General features: G+C 36.9%; 1 protein-coding gene and 1 non-coding gene across 6 annotated transcripts; one reads left to right on the top strand and one right to left on the bottom strand.

The window, feature by feature from the left end:
- The first annotated feature begins 5598 nt into the window (after positions 1–5598).
- LOC127898728 (small nucleolar RNA R71) lies at positions 5599–5702 on the top strand. The gene has a single exon (XR_008050577.1). It is a non-coding gene; the product is annotated as a small nucleolar RNA R71 (small nucleolar RNA).
- Positions 5703–12665: 6963 nt separating this feature from the next.
- Positions 12666–16089, bottom strand: LOC102620555 (hypothetical protein). Of its 5 annotated transcripts, none has more exons than XM_025097160.2 (4): positions 14931–15890; positions 14745–14820; positions 14373–14464; positions 12666–13378 (listed from the first exon to the last, which is right to left on the bottom strand). In XM_025097160.2, the coding sequence occupies exons 1-4, from the start codon at positions 15132–15134 to the stop codon at positions 13355–13357; spliced, it is 396 nt and encodes a 131-aa protein (XP_024952928.1). In that variant the 5' UTR covers positions 15135–15890; the 3' UTR covers positions 12666–13354. The 5 variants fall into 5 exon arrangements, with proteins under 5 accessions (XP_024952928.1, XP_006475721.1, XP_006475719.1 ...); XM_006475658.4 differs by lacking the exon at positions 12666–13378 and adding an exon at positions 16001–16089 and having other exon boundaries at positions 14144–14464; positions 14931–15234; XM_006475656.4 differs by lacking the exon at positions 12666–13378 and adding an exon at positions 15911–16066 and having other exon boundaries at positions 14144–14464; positions 14931–15234.
- Between the last annotated feature and the right edge of the window lie 4656 nt (positions 16090–20745).

The raw sequence follows: 20745 nt of genomic DNA on the forward strand, positions 1-20745 counted from the left end.
TTATTGCAACTCATTCTGGCACACTTATGACAAGCAATAGAAATTCTTCGAGCTCGTCGTTTTCTTGCATAATTTCCTTTACCACAACCAGGCATGAATGCAATAAATTTTGGAGGTAACTCACCTGCCGATCGTACTTTAGCCTCGATTAACCAACGGATGTCAGCAGGTATGTTATTCCTCATGAGTAATCGCATGCGTTCGGACCGAGCTTTATAGATCGTAAGGAGGGCATTCTGAGGAAGTGAAGGGAATCGCTTGTGAAGCTTCGCTAGAATCTCGTTTCTGTCCATACTTTCGCCTCAGAATATCAGTTATTATGGGAAACTGAAGTAACCGACTTGATTATCACGGAGTACCGTTATCCGCCACTTCACCGGGGTAACAAACTAAAGCACTCAAACAGAAAAAAACAAATTAAAACACAAAAAGAAAATTAAAATCGTCCTCTTATTGAATTTACCTCAAGCTCCAACTGGATGTCGTAAACACTTCTCTCAATGTCTCTGAGTTGGCGTTCTAAACCCTCAACATAGGCTACTAACTCTGGTGGTTGTAGAGCCCAAATGCGTTGTGTTTTACAAAATTGAATCTGCCTTTTGAGATGAGTTTTGACACGTTGAAGTGGTTTAAGAATGTTCAGGAGGAACGGTCTAAGTATGAGACTCATGATTAAAAATGATAAGAGAAAACTTAATGGTAAAATAAACACACTTATGCAAAAGCAATTTCAATTAGCAAAAGAATAATAATAAAAAGAAAGAAAGAAAAATCAAATCAACGAAAAGAAAAAAAAATCAATTCAAATTTGGTGGGTCACTCAAATTTATCTCGATGTCTTCTCCATGTGGTTGGTATTCTAGATATGGCTTTAATCTTTGACCATTAACTTTAAACGTGACACCGTTCTTTGGGTCCTTAATTTCAATTGCCCAATGTAGAAAAACAGTATGAACAATAAATGGGCCAGACCAACGAGAGCGTAACTTACCTGGGAATAGGTGCAAGCGAGAATTGAATAAAAGCACTTTCTGACCTGGAGTGAACGATTTTCTCATAATTTGCTTATCATGGAAGACTTTCATTCGTTGCTTGTAAATCTTGGCATTTTCGTACGCGTCATTGTAAATTTCTTCAAGTTCTGCCAGCTGTAATCTTCTTTCTAAGCTGGCTTGCTGCATGTCAAAATTGAATTTCTTGATGGCCCAATACGCACGATGCTTGAGTTCCACAGGTAGGTGGCAAGCTTTTCCATACACTAGCCTGTAGGGTGACATCCCAATCGGGGTCTTGAAAGCCGTTCTATATGCCCATAAGGCATCATCAAGTCTTAATGACCAATCTTTTCTGTCCGGCCTCATCGTCTTTTCTAATATGTGCTTTATTTCTCGATTGGATATCTCAACTTGGCCACTGGTTTGCGGATGATACGGGGTCGCCACTTTGTGTGTGATTGAATACTTTGTCAAAAGTACTTTGAATGCTTTGTTACAAAAGTGGGCACCACCATCATTGATTATTGCTCGAGGGAATCCAAAGCGTGAAACAATGTTGCTTTTCAAAAATGCTATCACCACCTTGTGATCATTGGTCCTACATGGAATTGCTTCTACCCATTTCGATATATAGTCAACAGCAACCAATATGTATTGATGGCCAAAAGACAGGGGAAAGGGTCCCATGAAGTCGATACCCCATACGTCAAAAATCTCAACCACTAAAATTAGATTTAGTGGCATCATGTTTCTCCGTGTAATGCTCCCCATTCGTTGACACCTATCACATGAAGAACAGAAAGTGTAAGCGTCTCGAAATATAGATGGCCAATAGAAACGACATTGTAAAACTTTAGTCGCTGTTTTCTTAGCACTGAAATGGCCTCCACAAGCTTGTTCATGGCAGAATGAAAGGATATTCTGAATTTCACTTTCTGGGACACATCGTCTAACAATTTGATCCGCACAATACTTGAACAAATACGGGTCATCCCAAAAGAAATTCTTTATTTCTGCAAAGAATTTAGCCTTGTCTTGCTTGGTCCAATGCTCTGGAAGTTTACCTGTAACAAGATAATTAACTATATCAGCATACCAAGGTAATACTTCTACATTCATTAATTGTTCATCTGGAAATGACTCATTCAATGGTAATGATTCTGTAATTGTGTCAAAATGGAGACGAGAGAGGTGGTCCGCCACAACATTTTCTGTCCCTTTCTTATCTTTGAATTCCAAGTCAAATTCCTGCAAAAGTAACACCCAACGAATTAGTCTAGCTTTTGCATCTTTCTTTGTGAGAAGATATTTAAGAGCAGCATGATCCGTGAATATAATTATTTTACAACCAATGAGATATGATCGAAATTTTTCTAATGCAAACACTACTGCTAGCATTTCTTTTTTCAGTAGTTGAATAGTTCAACTGTGCATCATTCAATGTCATACTAGCATAGTAAATAACGTGGGGAATTCGATCAACTCTTTGTCCTAATACTGCTCCTACTGCATAATCAGATGCATCACACATGAGCTCAAATGGTAAGTTCCAGTTCGGGGGCTGAATGATGGGTGATGATGTTAACAACTGCTTTAACTTTTCAAACGCAACAAGACATGAATCATCAAAGACAAAAGGTACATCCTTAGCAAGTAGATTGCATAAGGGTCTAGAAACTTTGCTAAAATCTTTAATGAAACGTCTATAGAAACCAGCATGCCCAAGGAAAGATCTTACTTCTTTGACTGTTTTGGGTGAAGAAAGATTAGAAATGAGATCCACTTTGGCTTTGTCAACCTCAATACCTTTGCTCGAAATGATGTGACCAAGAACAATACCTTGTTTTACCATAAAATGACATTTCTCCCAATTTAAGACCAAATTCTTCTCGATACATCTCTGCAGAACTAGTGTTAGATGATGTAAACATTGATCAAATGAGTCACCAAAGACAGAAAAATCATCCATAAAGACTTCAAGGAATCGTTCAACCATATCAGAAAAAATGCTCAACATGCATCGTTGAAATGTAGCAGGTGCATTACATAATCCAAATGGCATCCTCCTATATGCAAATGTGCCAAAAGGGCAAGTGAAAGTAGTTTTCTCTTGATCTTTTGGTGCTATGAGAATCTGATTATATCCTGAGTAGCCATCTAGAAAGCAATAAAATTCATGTCCTGCTAATCTATCAAGCATTTGATCAATAAATGGTAAAGGAAAATGGTCTTTACGTGTGACAGAATTCAACTTTCTATAATCAATGCATACACGCCATCATGTAGTCACTCTAGTGGGTATCAATTCATTATCAGCATTGGTAACTACTGTGACTCCTGACTTTTTGGGGACAACTTGTACAGGACTAACCCATGAACTATCAGAAATGGGGTAAATGATACCAGCATCTAATAGCTTAAGGACTTCTGTTCTAACAACTTCTTTCATATTAGGATTTAACCGACGTTGCATTTCCCTAGTAGATTTAGCATTTTCATCAAGGTGAATGTAATGCATGCAGTCTACTGGGTTTATACCTTTTATGTCCGCTATGGTCCATCCTAATGCCCCTTTGTGCTCTTTTAAAACATCTAACAACTTACCTTTTTGTTCGTCATTGAGGGATGATGAGATGATTACCGGCAGAGTGCTTTCTTCTCCCAAAAACGCATATTCCAAAGTGTTGGGCAATGGTTTGAGCTCGAGTTTTGATGGTGATTCTGATGATGGAATGAGTTGCTTCTCTGATGGTGCTAGTTGCTCAACTCTTGACTTCCATTTATTAGTGTCCATAGATGGTGCTGAGTCAAGCAGGGCGTTGACCTCATCGACCGATCTGTCAATATCAAAATCCAAACCAAGTGAGTTAAACATGTTTGTAAAGGATCATCACTAAGGTTTGAAACAAAAGTATCATCAACTAATGCTTCAATTAAATCCACATCAACAATTCCATCATCTGCACTGTGAGGTTGTTTGGCAATGTTGAAAATGTTTAGCTCCATAGTCATGTTGCCGAAGGACAACTGCATATTTCCAGTCCTGCATTGAATGTGAGCATCCGCAGTTGCCAAGAAAGGTCAACCTAGAATAATGGGGATGTGCTTCATCGAGTCCTGTATTGGTTGAGTGTCAATTACAATGAAATCAACAGGAAAATAAAACTTGTCTACCTGGATAAGCACGTCCTCCACAATACCACGAGGTATTTTCGTGGACCGATCTGCAAGCTATAACACCACTGGAGTTGGGTGTAATTCTCCAAGTCCAAGTTTCACGAATACAGAGTAAGGCAAAAGATTTACACTAGCTCCTAAATCCAACAAAGCATTCTCAATTGTGTGGTTCCCTATACTACATGAGATAGTGGGGGAGCCTAGGTCTTTGCATTTTAAAGGAATTTTATGTTGGAGTATAGAACTAACGTTTTCTGTTAAAAATGCCTTCTTTTGAACATGCATATTTCTCTTTTTAGTACAAAGGTCTTTAAGAAACTTGGCATAAGATGGAACTTGCTTAATAGCATCAAGTAAATGGATGTTAACACTTACCTGTTTGAAGATTTCAAGAATCTCACCTGTGGATTTTTCCTTTTTTCCTTTAGCTAACCTCTGAGGAAATGGAGCTTTGGAAACATATTCCCGTGGGTTGGTTTCTTCTCTCTCCTCCGGTGATGAGTCCTCAACATTCACAGGTACAATTTGATTTTCTTTTGTCACTGGCATCTCCACTTTGTTGTCGACTTCTTTTCCTTTTCGCAAGGTCATTACTGCTTTGACCTCTCCATGCTGCTGTGGTGAACTGGTACTTGCTTCATGCACTCCTTTAGGATCAAGCACTGGTTGACTTGGAAACTTGCCTTTCTCAACAGTCATTGCCAAGGTCTGAACTGAAGAAGCAAGTTGTCCCACCATCTTCTCGAGGTTTGAAACTGATTGAGCTTGTGAGTTGAAGCCCGCTCTCAATTCATTTCGTAGTCCATCAATGGTGCGGTTCTGTTGCTCAATCGTGGAGTGAGTAACATTCTTGAAATTTTGGAATGCATCCTCCCATGGTCTGGGTTGAGAGTAGTTCTGATTCTGATTGAATGGTCTAAATGGGGGCTGAGAGGCTTGAGGAATTTGTTGCATTGGTGGAGCTGGAGCTGCTGGTCCATTTTGTTGGAATCCTTGAGACCATGAAAAATTGAGGTGGTCTCTCCATCCAGGGTTATATGTGTTGGAGTATGGGTTGTAATTTGATGGCTTTCTCATTACACTTATGGCATTGGCTTGATTTGAGTATGAGTCATGGTCATGTGGTTCTGTTGATTTAGCAGTCGATAACGATGCTATTTGTCGAGCAAGACCTTCAACCATCTCCTTGACTTCTTTGATTCCTGAAGTTGATTCGCCAATGTGAACCTCATTCACTCCTTTAATTCTTCTAGTATTCCTGAGTGATCGACTCCGTTGTTGGGAATTATCCGCTTGTCGCTGGAAAAACTCCCAAATTTCTGATGCACTTTTTGACATTAGCTCTCCTCCACTTGTTGCCATTAGCCATTCTTGCACATTCGGTAGTAATCCCTCCAAAAAGTATTGGCATTGGTGCCATTTCTCATACCCATGATGTGGACACTTCAAGAGTAGCCCATTGAATCGCTCCCATGTTTCGAAAAATTGCTCGTCCTCTCTCTGGGTAAACTCTGAGATTTTCCTGCGAATATCATTGGTTTTATGCACTGGGAAATATTTATTCAAAAATTTCGTTACCATTTGTTCCCATGATGCAATGCTATTAGCAGGCAATGTATTAAGCCATGAACGAGCTCTATCCTTTAAAGAAAATGGGAATAATCTAAGATTTACATCATCATCTGAAAAATTTTCGTATTTAAAAGTTTGACAAATAGCATGAAAATCATTCAGATGATTATATGGATCCTCATTTTCTAGGCCATAAAATGTGGGGAGACAATTTAGCACACTAGGTTTTAATTCAAAACTCCTAGCAGCTACATTTGGGTATCTTATGCATGATGTGCTCAAATTAGCTAAGGGACTAAAATAGTCCTTAAATGGCCTCTCCTGTGGTGCTTGTAAATCCATTTCAAATTTATTTTTAATGTGTTTTTGTGTGCGAAGTGTTTTTTCTAATTCAAGGTCTATAGGTTCAAGATTAGGTAATAATGACCTACGACCATGCATGCAAAACAAATAAAATAAAAATAAAGATGGGAACAAAACAAATAAAAATAAAGAAGAGGGAGAAATTACGATACTAACCTTATTGCGCTATTACAACCTTACTATAAAAAAAACATAAAAACAAATACGTGAAATAAATCAACTAAAAATAAATTAATAAGATAAACAAACAAAAAAAAATTACAAAGAAAAAATAAATTGAAAATGAAATTACAGAATTTTAAAGAAGAGAAAAAGAAAAAAAATACTAACATTTAAATATAGATTCACTTTTTTTTTCTTTTTTTTTATAATAAAAAAAAATACAAGAAAACAAATAAAAGAAATTATTCACAAAAATTAATTCTCTGAATTAAAAGTACTTACCTCCCCGGCAACGGCGCCAAAAACTTGTTGTGCAAATTTTAATGTACTCGCAAGCACACGAATCTATTGTAGTATAGATCAATGGTGACGAGTGTCGATCCCACGAGGAGGTGGATTTTAATTGTGTAGAATTAATTTTGTAAATGGGTGATTGGATTTGTGGTGGAAATGATTTGGAATATGCTAAAACTTAAATTAAAATGGCGAGAATAAATTCTAAAATTGGAATTGCAATTGAGAGAATAAATTGAAGAGAAAATCTATTAAATTGACGTACTTGGGTATCTGGATCCGTATCAACATGCATCATGGGCTAAATATTCCTTATTAATACCAATTAAATCATGAGGGGGGAATCCACACCTCATGAACCACGCTCTAATCAATATGGTGCTAAGGGCTTACCGTGCCAAATAATAATAACCTTATACTAGAGAGCCGGTGTAACCAAGGCGGTACTAGACAAGATTAGTATTATTTGTCGACGAGAAGTCAAAACATCCACAAAAACTAGAGGGGAAGAGAAAATAAATTTACCAAATTAAGCCCATGACACATGTTGAGACTTCACCTTCAACCCAAGCTTGAAAGAAAATTAGTCACTCATAATTGAACTAGGGGCAAAATGGGAATTTATTAAAATACGAAGAAAATACAAGATGGAGAGAGAATTACAGAAAATGGAGTCCAAAAATGGATTCAGAGATATCAAATTAGGGGGGAGAGGCCCCCTTTTTATAGATACATGGAGTAAATCATGGCCATCGGATTAAAAACAGTTTGGACGCTCAGGATTGCGCCACGTCATCAGTCAACAGTCCACGGTTTGACCACGCGGATGAACAGTAACACGGTTTGACCCGACTTTGAACAGTAACGCGGTTTGACCCGGATGAACAGTAACGCGGTTTGGTTGAAAATAATCCTGTGTGATGCATGCACCGTACGCGAGATTTTTCGTCCACTGATATGCTGCCACGTCACCATCAACAGTACATAAGAATTTTAGTCCAACAGGATCGTGACACCTCATCAGTCAATGCCATATCATCGGTCAATGCCACGTCATCATCCGTCTATGTGAACAGTGTCGTGAACAGTAACGTATACAGTACCGTACATGTGAATAGTACCGTACATGTGAATAGTGCCATTTTTCCTTTTATGCTCCTCCTTAGGTTTTTGACCGTCCTGAGTTCAAAAGTGATGTCCGTTTTGCCGTCTGATCTCTCCTTTATTGTGAAATGACTATAATGCCCCTAAAATACATAAAGTACTTAATTAAAATAAAACACACGTAATTAAATCACAAGAATGTTAAAAACATAAAAGTAAGGGTTGTTAGTAAGACTTAAAATGTAAAATGATGGTTTTCTCCTTTATAAATATGCATTTTCTAACACTCAACAGTCTGTCCAGCTCAGCTGCAACTATATCTTCAACATCCCCCCTCAAGCTCAACCGAGGAAGTAAGGTTGAGCTTGTCACGTAAGTAGAGAAAAGGATGATAAGAAAGAGCTTTGGTGAGAATGTCAGCAGTCTGTTCTGAGCTAGAAATATACTGAACCTTAAGACATTGAGCAGCAACTTTCTCTCTAATAAAATGAACATCCAATTCAATGTGTTTTGTCCTGGAATGAAACTTGGGATTAGAAGCTAAAGCTGCTGCACTTTGATTATCACACCATATGATTGGAATGGAGGAAAGAGTAAGACCAATCTCAGTTAGAAGAGATCGAATCCATAAGACTTCAGCTGCTGCCATTGCTAATGCTTGATATTCAGACTCAGCACTGGATCGAGATACCACTGCTTGCTTTTTAGAGCACCAAGACACTAAATTTGGACCCATATAAACACAATAACCAGCCACAGACCTCCTATCATCTCTGTCCCCAGCCCAATCAGCATCACTAAAACAGTCAACATGCAAACTACCATGATTGTAGAACTGTAAACCAAGACTAACAGTACCCTTTAGATAACGTAAAATCCTTTTACATGCCTGCCAATGAGTGACAGTAGAAGAGGATAGAAATTGACTAAGCTTGTTGACAGAAAAAGCAATCTCTGGTCTAGTCAATGTAGCATACTGAAGAGCACCTATGGTGCTTCTGTATAGAGTAACATCAGAAAAGGGTTCACCATCAGCTTTAGTAAAGGCCACTCTAGAAAGCATAGGAGTAGAACAAGGTGTACTGTCCTGCTTGTGCACCTTGGCAAGCAAATCAGTGATATACTTGGACTGAGAAAGATGAATACCAGATTTGTTGTAAAGGACCTGAACTCCCAAAAAATAATTCAATGCACCAAGATCTTTAAGTGCAAAAGCAGACTGGAAGTTGATAATAGTATGCTGAACAAGCTGAGGACTGGAGCCTGTAATAATAATATCATCTACATACACCAAGACAAGCCGCAGATGACCTTGTGTTCTCTTAAAGAAAAGGGAAGTGTCTGAAATGGAATTCCTAAAGCCCCACTGAGTTGTAAGAACTAATTTGAGTCTATCAAACCATGCCCTTGGAGCCTGTTTAAGCCCATAGAGTGCTTTATGCAACTTACAAACATAGTTAGGTCTGGAACTATCTATAAACCCCTCAGGCTGTTGCATATAAACCTCTTCAGTTAAGTGGCCATTAAGGAAGGCATTATTAATGTCTATTTGCCTGAGTACTCAATGATTTATTACTGCCATACTCAAGATAATTCTGATGGTTGAGGATTTAATGACAGGACTGAAAGTTTCATGGAAATCCAGCCCTTGAGTTTGATGAAACCCCTTAGCAAGAAGTCTAGCCTTGTATCTAGAGACACTGCCATCGGGATTATATTTAATCCGAAATACCCACTTATTCCCAATTACTTTAACGGGATGAGTAGGTTTGACAAGAGTCCAAGTATGATTATGGATTAAGGCTTGATACTCATCTGTCATAGCTTTATGCCAAGCTGAATCTTGAAGAGCTTTTGAGGTAGTAGCAGGTTCTGTAGGCTTAGTAGAATTGGCTGTAATATAGGCTTTAGGTTTGAATATACCAGCCTTTAATCGAGTGAGCATTGGATGACCAGTAGCTGATTCCAATGGTGGAGTTAAATGATGGACATGTGAGGTAGATTGGTTTGAGTGGGATTGGATAGAGTATTGAGAAGAGGAATTTGGAGAGGGTAGAGAGGAACCGAGATCAACTGCTGTTAAGGATGAAGACTTGGTTATATCAAGTTGAATCAAAGGAAAAACAGAAGATGAATGATCAGAAGATTGAGAGGAATGATCAGAAGAAGAGCAAGAGTGACTAACTGAAGAAAAATCAACTCCTGACTGAAAAGGAAAACATGACTCATCAAATGTAACATGGTTACTAACATAGATTCTACCAGAAGAATGAAGACACAAATAGCCTTTGTGAAGAGAGCTATACCCAAGAAAAATATATCTGGCAGTTCTAAACTCTAATTTATGATGATTATAGGGCCTCAGATATGGGAAACAAGCACACCCAAATACCCTCATAATTGAGTAATCTGGCTTTTTGTTGAATAATTTCTCAAATGGTGATTTATTATCTAGAATGGGTGTGAGTAGCCTGTTTATGAGAAATGTTGCAGTATGGAAGGCATTCCACCAAAACTTCAGTGGTAAATGTGCTTGAGCAAGAAGGGTAAGGCCTGTTTCCACTATATGTCTATGTTTGCGTTCAATCTTTCCATTCTGATGATGAATGTAAGGACAAGGGTGTCTAAATTGGATTCCCTACTCAGCAAGATAAGGAAGAAATGGCCTAAATTCACCTCCCCAATCTGTTTGAAGACATTTGATTTTCTTATTGAGACATTTTTCTATCATATGCTGGAATTCAATAAAGGTTTGTAAGGCTTGAGATTTGGTAACAAGAGGGAATATCTAGGTGAATCTAGTGAAGTCATCTAAGATAGAAAGATAGTAGTGATAGCCTTGAGATGACAGCAAATGAGTTGGTCCCCATATATCAGCATGCAACAATTCCAGTGGTTGAATGGTAGTGGTATTTATAGAGGGAAAATGTTGCATGTGACATTTTCCAAATTGGCAAGCATTACAAAAAATTGGTTTGAGGGCTCTATTGATATCGAGAGAAGGATTGAGATGCTTCAGAATTTGTTTAAGAGCATGCACTGTAGGATGACCAATTCTCTTATGCAAAATATTGTAATCAACTGATTTTGAGTAAGCAACAGACAAGGCCATTGAGGCTTCATTATTGAATTGAGAAGTATTTACATCTGTCAAAATATCTCTAGAGTGTATAAAGTTTGAAATATTGGAATGACTAATCATTGACACTGGAGAAGAACATACATTTGACACAGAACTGGAATTGGAAATGACACAAAAAACATTAGACTTGACTCTATTTGAAACTGCAGCATGAGACACTGCAACAAGACCTTCAACTTGATATAATCCTCCTCTAGCAATCCCCTTGAGCAAGATGATCCTTGAGTTCTTGTCCTTGACAAAACAAGAGGTTTTATGGAATTCAACAACAACATCATTGTCAGCCAGTAGTTTAGATACACTTAAGAGGTTTTTGGTTATAGCTGGGACATGCAAAATGTTATTTAGATAGATAGATGTTGCAGCATGTGTATTCAATATTGTGCAACCAACATGTTTAATATGCAGCCCCATGCCATTTCCTACATGTAGCTTATCAAAACCATGATAAACTGAGTAAGAAGAGAAGATACCTGCTTCCTTTGTCACATGATTTGTTGCCCCTGAGTCAATATACCAAGCAGGATTAGCTACAACTTCATAACCAGCAACTGGAGCAGTAGGAGCAATCTGTGCATTAGGAACAGTAGGAGGAATAACTCCATAGTTAGCAAATGGAGTAGCAATTGCACCATTGTATTGGTCTGGTAGTCCTTGAATCACAGGAAATCCTTGAGGATACATAACATTTGCATTCTGATATGCAACATTTCCTTGAAACATTGGTGCAGTATATCTAGGAACACCAATTGCAGCACCATAAAAACCACCATAACCTCTTCCATACATGTTCTGAGACTGACCAGGAAAACCTCTGTAATTGAAACCACCTCGAGGCCTAAAACCACCTCTTCCTTGTCTAGGAATAAAATTCTGATTAAATCTATTCCTACATTTGTATGCTACATGACCAGGTATGAAACATATTTGACAAATGACTTCCTTATCAACATTATATCCTCCTTTGCCATTGTCTATTCCAGTAAAATTTCCACCATTAAAACCTCTCTGATTAGCATTATTGAATTTATTGTAATTCTGTCCTTTCTGAGAAAAATTAGCTGACATATCGTGCATCAATTCATTTTGCACCTTTCCCTTACTCATTTCAACCCTAGTTTCATGACTAAGCATTAAGGAATACACTTCTTCAACAGTTAGACTATCTTTTTCCAGCCTAGCAAGTATGGTTGTCACAAGTGACTCATAGTTATCATCTAAACCAGTGAACAAATGCATTATAAAATCAGTTGAAGCAAGAGGACTACCACTAATAGCTAAGTTATCTGCAATTTTTTTCATCTTATTGAAGTAATCACTTACTGACATAGCTCCTTTCTTTATGGTTTGAATCTGCATTTTCAGAGGCATATATCTAGCCTTTGACTGTGACATGAACATCTCGGCAAGTTTCTCCCAGATCTCAAGTGAAGTATCACAATCCACAATCATGATAAGTACATTGTCTACCATAGACGACAGCATCCAGCTTTGTAGAAGCTTGTCAGCTTTCTTCCAATCAATATAGGCAGGATTTTCACGTCTGCTTGAACTCTGAGCTTCTGACCTACTGGCAGCATTCTCATATGAAGAGAGGAAACGATTTGGACAGAGAGATTCACCTTTGATAAAACCTTCAAGACCATTTGCAATAATCGAAGCTCGAATTTGAGCTCTCCACACTAGATAATTTGTTCGATCAAGTTTTGTTGGTTGGATAAAGGAAAAGGAAAGTGAAGACAATCCTGAATTGTTTGGATTTGCCATGCTTCGTGGCTCTGATACCATATTAGAATTTGTAATGAGATGTTTGGAAACAAAGAAAAAACAGAGAAAATGAAATAGAAGATTCTCGATTTTTATTAACCAAAAGTTCAATACAGTTGATAAGCTTACTTAGCTAAGCTTATAAGCTATTATTCTAACTAATTAACAACTCTAGATTTAGTTCAGCCACTTAGCACTTGCCACATGTCAGTCGGTTATTTCCAACTTGACACGCCAGCTAGGTCTGTCCAGCTCAGCTGCAACTATATCTTCAACAAAACCATAATAAGAAAAAGTTATACTCAAGGTTTGAGTGTATCTTGAGTGCATGGGTTCGAGTGAGACGGAATTCCCCTTCTAATGAAGTTGGCTAAGGTTAAATTCTCTATTGTTGATTTTGGAGGGTAGAATCGGGGGTTCGTTGTATAAAAAAAGAAAAAAGGGGCGCAAGTACTTACAACAGAAGATTTGAAGACTGTTACTTGTTGTCCGTGGATCTGTGGCCATATTGGCATCCTAGCTAGATTCAGCCGATTGATTTATTTGCTTTTAAAGTCTTCACTCTGAATTATGTGACTCTGATAAATTATAAGGGAAACAAGCATTTAATGTCGGTGGGCTGGGCATGCAGTGCCATCCTGGTCTTTCCCACTTTACAGACTGAGCTTGCCATTTTATCTCTTCCATGCAATCTTCATTTGCGATTCTCTGGACCACATCGCAGAGGATGTGCTACTCTTATTTTCTGCTGCCTGGGCCCAGCAGTCTATACAGAGAGCTATCTTTTGTAAAATAGATGAGCCTGAATATTGAACGACACTTTCATTATATATATACCAGCCAAGATCTTGCAAGTAAAAGTATCAAACAAAATAAAAAATAAAAAATAAATGAAGAATAAAATCAATAACATAATATAAGAATTTACATAAAAAACTCTTATATTGAAAAAAAATTACGACTGTCGAGGATGACGAGAGGAAATTTACTATGTGAAAAATTAGTATAATCACTTTAGTATTTTTCCTCACACCTAAAATCTTAATGACATCCAATCTCTCAATAGACCTACCGTTTCTCTCACATTAAAAATTATCTACTTGCAGAGAACTAATTGCTATATTATACAAATAAGTGAACCCAACATCCATATATCCTTGCAGAGAACTAATTGCTATATTATACAAATAAGTAAACCCAACATCCATATATATAGTGATTATTTCTCGTAGGAGAAATATTCATTTTCTTATACTAGTAATATTCCTCTTTGAATAAGTCAAGTCCCAAAAGAGAAATTACTTATTACTTAAATAAGAATCATACTAAAGAGAAAAGTATTCGAAGAAATTCTTATTAAAAAATAAGACATATTCTCTAACCCAAACACACAATCTATATACATAATAGACACACACCACTTTATTATTATTTTTTTAATTTTTAATACTCGTGATATTTACACAATTCATTTGTTGAAGTAACTTCTTATACAGGGTTGTCGGTCACATTTAAACAATTTCTGAACTTCTACGCCTTTGAATAAAGCACAGAGCCACAGAGCTAATTAATCAAACAAAAGGCTTAATTCCTGTTATATAATGCAGATATTTTAATTTTTCTCTGCACAAGAGAACAAAAGATGGGAACATGACATGTACGGTGTATCATAATAATTGCTTGATAATGATAAAATTGCAAATTCTTTGGGATGAGTGGGATGTAACGTGCAAGTGAGAGCAAGTTATTCTTCATGATCAGTAGCAAGAAGCACTCCAAAGCTCAGCATTTTTTACTTTAGAAACACTCTCCAGCACTTCAAAAGGAATTATGTCCCCAATCACCACCACCATCTTGCTTGCCAAGTCTACTTTGTATGAGGTCACCCCTGATAATTATTAAAAATGGAAAAAGAAAAATGAATTACTTCACGGTAAGAGAGATACAAATCAATGTGAACACAAAAAAAAAAAGGATCAGGGCTGTTTTACTGCCAAAAGAAGATGCATGCCCACAGAGAAGTATATGATTTTCAATGAAAATGGTGACCTTAAATCTCATCAAATGAACTACTCCGATTCATTTTCAAAGATCTTGGTGGGTATAATATCTTTAAGATGATGAAATACAAAAGGTGATCAACCAGTTACCATTTTATAAGGACATACCTTCCAACTTTGATACATGTTTCTCAACTTTTCTTGCACAGCCATTGCAGTGCATGGACACTCTTAGCACCACCATCTGCATGAACCAGCATCGAAAAAATCCAATCATATGTAAGTAATTAGTGTTCTACTTTAATTTTGGAGGGCACTTAAATGGGAATTCGGAAGAAGAAAACGTTGATGTACCTTAGGCTTTAACTGAAAGGCCAAGGTCTGGTTACCAGAAACGACATCCTTCAATCTCAGCAACTGGCCTCCATCACTCTTCATGAGTGGTTTTTTCTCAAACTCATCTTGACCTTCAAAGGTGTTAAGGCAAAAACAAGAGCATGACCCTGGTGAAGAAATGCAAAGGCAGTCTAATATCTTGCCAAGACTGAGATTTCCCATGTCAGCCAAATCTTCTTAACCCCACAAAAGCAAATCTAAAGCTAGGCGAAATCTGGCCCTCCTCACTTGATCAAGTACTACAACATGCCCATACCTACAACTAATAGAAAGAGTTGTGGCAACAAATCAATTTCTATGGGAAATTTATCTGTGCAATGTAATATAATATAGGAGTGAGTGTGAGTGCATCTAATTAAAATGGTCAACTTTTATTGAGAGAATCAAAAGCATGCACAGAACCCGATGAAACTTATTATTAAGAAGCAAAGAAGGACAGAATAATTGGGGGGGGAAAAAAAGATGAAGAAGGAAAGAACCATTTGTCTACATAAACCAGACAGTCAACAATATTTGGTGAAGGGCACAGTAGTATGGAAAGGCACTGCTATCTGTAATCACAATAACAAAGAGAACTTGCCATGTGATAAGCTACACCTTTGACAGAATCATCTCTTAAATTCTATATAAAAGTCTAAAAGCAGAATATTATGTGAGATTTTGTTCGTTTAGCAATTAACAGTCAAGCTCATGAACATAAAACTTAAAGCAAGTGAATAAGAGCTGCTAGCTATTTCATGTGACCGAAATGTAAGAGAAAAGCAAGAAAAAGTAGTGGTGACACTTGAGAGTCACAAATGCAGGAAGTAATTAGAACTCCAAACTTTATGACATGTTATGAAGGAATTTAAAGAAGAATGAATATCTATAGATAGGTCTGGATAAACACTTCTTTAGTTATTATGTAAACTTTTACTATGATAAGTATAGTTGATGACCATGAATATGGTTTTTGCCATGCCAGCTCCTTGTTTCCAACAGAAAAATTAATGGCAAGAAGAAGTTAATTAAATTATATGTGAAGTTACACTAGTTAGTGCTCTAGTGCTCTGTACTGATGATGACCACTTTGACATAAGATACCCACTGGCCACTTGCTGGCTTCATTGGGCATGATGTCCTACAGCATGCAAAAGGCAATACATATTAAATGTAGTCAAAATAAAAAAGTTTTCCGAACAGTTTAAGCCATAGAAGATTAAAGAATTCTTTTCGTTTTTTCTTTTTTCTTTTTTTCCCTTGTAAGTAGCCTTTGGTGACCGGCGAGCCTTTGGTTCAATGGGAGAAGCTTTGCACTTACAATGTTGAGTGCAATGGTTTGAGTCTCCATAAGAACTTTATGTGGGTTAATTTCAGTACGCCCTCAATTATTAACATAATTGAGTGGAGACAGTCTCTCCCTTACGAAATGTGAGTGATGTAGACACCCCTCGAATATTAAAGAGGGTTTAAAATATATGGACAAGTACTTCAATATGTCAATGTATGACGGTGTCCCCATTTATATAGTATGATTATAAATATTAATTGTAATATTTGATATAATATCAATAACATCTCTATATAACAGACTTAAAAAAAAAAGTATCCTTTGGTGGCTTTGGAGCGGAGATTTGAATGTAATGGATAGAATAATAATTCAAGACACTGATGAGAGTGGAAGCTGTGACAGATTTGTCTTGGCCTTCAATATAATAGTGGGAACGGGACAAAAGGCCTAGCATTATTGAAGCCCATGAGCTCAGTATAGCTCATAAATGATTGGATGATTGAATAAATTCGAAATTTTTTGAAGTTAGTTAGTTTTGTATTCTCTACAGGTTGGTCCATGTGATGATGGATCCCTTTAAGGGAGGAAAGAGACGAAATTTTGAAAAAGTTTTATCAACAAAGTCGTGTTAGGCACGTGTCAGTCACATGACTTAGTATTTGCCACAACGAAAGCTAGCTAGCAAGGTTTTTTTATCTTTCAAGCTGTGGCATCTAAGCAAACGTGTGTGACACACCAGCAAAAGAGAAGAAGAGGGAGCATTAATCTTTTGTCTTCTCAGATTATTCCGGACGACTGTACCGCAACACTAGCTAGGATTGGGCAATTAACCCAATCCCATATGATCCGATGTAAAATTCGGTTTCGGATTGAATGCGGATGAAGAATCCAATTTGATTGAATCGGATCGCGATCATATCAAGTCAAACATAATCCAATCTGAATCACAATGCATACACAAACACAAATTTTCAATCCGATTCGAATTATATCCAGGTCGGATTACATTACAAGTTCAGTTTGATTTTAAATTATTTTTTCTCCAATTTGATTAACTTGAAACCCAATCGAGTTGATCCGAACCGATTCGAACCCGAATTTGCCTACTCCTACGTAACACAAGATAGAGGATCTCAGCACTACATTCAATAGGACTACGTGATAGGATTATCAAACTTATTGTATAGTCAAATATCTAATTACAATATGAATGGTACTTGTTACTTAACGTGTGGTTGATAAAATAATATTTATCATGCGATGCTCAGTGCTATATCCATTTAATATTTCATCAATCAGGCAGTCGCCTAATTAATCAAATGTTTTCTGAGATATAAACCTCTCTGCATAATTCAAATTTTGAATTAGGCTGAGATCGACTGAATTGGAGCATGTTAAAAGAGATTTTAAATTTACCGAAACAAAATCTCGACTTTCGAAACCTTCACAGAGAAACAAAATTGGAGGGATTGAATAGTGATCTTGATGATTCGGTGAAGCAATTTGTTAACAAAGTTACAAGGAACTTAGAGGAAACTAGTAAGATACCTAACACACGGATTGTCCATCAGTTGAGTGTGCAATTCCACTGCCACTAACAATCTGTAATTCGAGAACCTGGAAAGATTAAAGTACTGGATGTTAAATAATACATTATACATCTTTTAACTGCACAATAATTTGGCATTTCATCGGAACAATTTATTGGTATGTTGGTAAACCTTGTTCTTTCCACACACAAATGACTTTGGGATTTAAACTGTGAGAAAAACTTATAAACTGATCTCAGCCGACTGAGGTGGTAGGACCAACCATTGATGTTGTGCCAAATGATAAAATAATAGCTCCCAAAGTGGTATCATAAGTGGACACTAATTTTATATTAAAAAATTATGTATCTGATAATAGAATCCACCGCTTTATCAAGCGACAGAGCATTAGTAGTGAGTCATACTACCTCAGCAGGTCTTAACTTATTGATATGGTAGGAGCGGCCTACGGAAGTCTCAACTCACAAATTTGCTGCACAATAGGATTATTTGAATAGAGTTCTAAAAAATAGCTGGAAAAGGATTGAAAAAAAAGGAGTAAACAGAGAATACAACGAAGAGCTAAATGAGTGTGTGTGTGTGTATAAGAGCAGTTAATGTTTGATGGACAGTCATTTCAATTGTTCATCCTAACACGACAGATTGGTTTTGTGATAAAAGAATGCCAATTTGCTTATTTTGATTTCTTGACTTCGTTCTTTTTTTTGAATTCCAAACAGAATCTGTAGTTCAGAATAAGAAGAGTGCGCAATCCGTGTTTACAGTGGAGCAGTTGGAATTTGGACAACACAAAAAACAGGCATCAACACCTCAATAATTGAAAGCGAATTGATAAACAATACATGAGATCAGGCAAGCATTATTATACGTATTATCAAATTTATCATCAAGTCTCAAGGGGAAAAACAATGATTATCAAATTTATCATCAAGTCTCAAGGGAAAAAAAAAAGAAAAAAGAAATTATCAATCACATTTCAGGCTTTCGCAAATGCAAGGAACAAAGAGGGTAGGGTCACCGGCCCACCGCCAAATTGCATAAAGAATGATAAAATTTTAGACTAGCTTCATTACCTTATTGATTTTCTATCAAAGTTAGATTTAATAGACACAATTCTAAAACATCAAGCCATGCTTGCCTTACACATACATTCACATCGGTACATGATGCAATATTAATTGGTCCCCACTAATTTTCAGAATAATCAAAATTTCCTCTACCTGATTACAAATTTTTGGCTAATGCTAGAAGGTAGTCAACACTCGAAAAGATAGAGATAAAGGTGGCCAATGGGTCGGATGGCACGAGGCACGGCACGTGTTCGTACAGCACGGCACGGCGCGAGCACGTCTCGGTAGAGTACGCGGCACGGTACGGCATGCACATGGGCCGTGTCGGGCTTAGATTTTAGGCACGCAGGCCTTAAAAGCATGGCACGATTAGAGATGGGCCAAAGTACGGCACGTGAAAAAGCACGCAATAAGCACGTTTCATTTTTTAATAAAAGTAAATTTAAAATTTTATGATTTTATAAATAACTTGAAATTGAATCTTTTAATATCCTTTATTGGCTCAAGTTTTTTTAATTTATTTAATTCTTAGTTTCAAAAAAATTATAATTGATTTATAATTATAATTTATTAAATAAATAATTGATATCATGATTTTAATAAATAAAATTATAAATATAATGATTTTATAAATATGTATTAATATTATTATAAACTATTATATATGACTCTACGTAATTATAAGTTAACAATTAAGTTAACCCTTAAAAAAAATTATTATTATTGTTATTGTTAAGTGCTAAAAAAGAATTCTAATACCATAGAGTCAAACTTAGCAACGAATATTACATTCTCTTATTATTATTAATTTATTATTATTGACTATGGACTTGAGTTTTGAATTTTTTATTCTATTAAATTTAAATAAAGACATATGGATCCAAAAAAAATACACAAGCTTGAAAAAAATAAGACAACAACTTGGCATACGCTCTTAAAAAGAGAAAAAAGCTTAGTGGGCTATTTTTCCTAGGCACGACACGACAAGGCCTATGGCACGGCACGTGTGGGCACGGCACGAGTGGGCACAAGCACGAGCACGCGTGGGCACGGCACATGTGCCGGGTTGACACGGCATGGCACGACACGAAATGAATAGTGTGCACGGCACGAGCACGAGCACGCGTGGGCTTCCTTTGATGGGTCTGGGCCGGCACGGCACGGTCCGTTGGCCATCTCTAGATAGAGAGCAGGTAATAAGTATGAATTCAATATGCAGGGTACAACCAGTTCAATTTATTTCTTTCTCACTTATCAGTTTTTTTTATCAAATGAAAGGACATACATTTGGTAGAACTTATCTTCAATTACTAGCTTGTTAAGAGAGAGAATACAAGTACTTATGAGCTCGCATGTTAGGCCTAAATTTAGCAATCCGGGAAGTAATTAGAGTCATTATAATCTACCCTCCTTTTAAATCTAAGGTACGCGGTGGTTCATATCCTGGCTCCTAACTTGGTGACACGCCAAGGGCCTCGTTCATATTCCAACTAGGTGACACACCAAGATTACGAGACTAGGATCAACTGCAGTGAGAGTCATCTCCAAGGATAGGGCTTGCTCTAGGGATGGCAAAATTTTCCACGGGTTTGGGGCCCCATGGAGCCCCACCCCAAATGGGGAAAATTTTAAATAATTTTTGGAGAATGGGGTGGGGAGTGAAGGAAAATAATCCCCAAATTCTTAATGGGGTGGGGTTTGGTTTTGTACTCCCCACCCCACCCCCACCCCAATCCTCATTATATATAAATATGTTTTTAATTATTATTTAATAATTTTTATTTTATTAATTATAATATCAATTAATAATTTTTTTTAATTTTTATGTAATATAAACAAGATATGAATGAAAGCAAATCCTATAATATTTTTCAACTCTGAAA

The sequence above is a fragment of the Citrus sinensis genome, chromosome 1 (assembly GCF_022201045.2).
Source record: "Citrus sinensis cultivar Valencia sweet orange chromosome 1, DVS_A1.0, whole genome shotgun sequence".
Classification (NCBI taxonomy): Eukaryota; Viridiplantae; Streptophyta; class Magnoliopsida; order Sapindales; family Rutaceae; genus Citrus; species Citrus sinensis.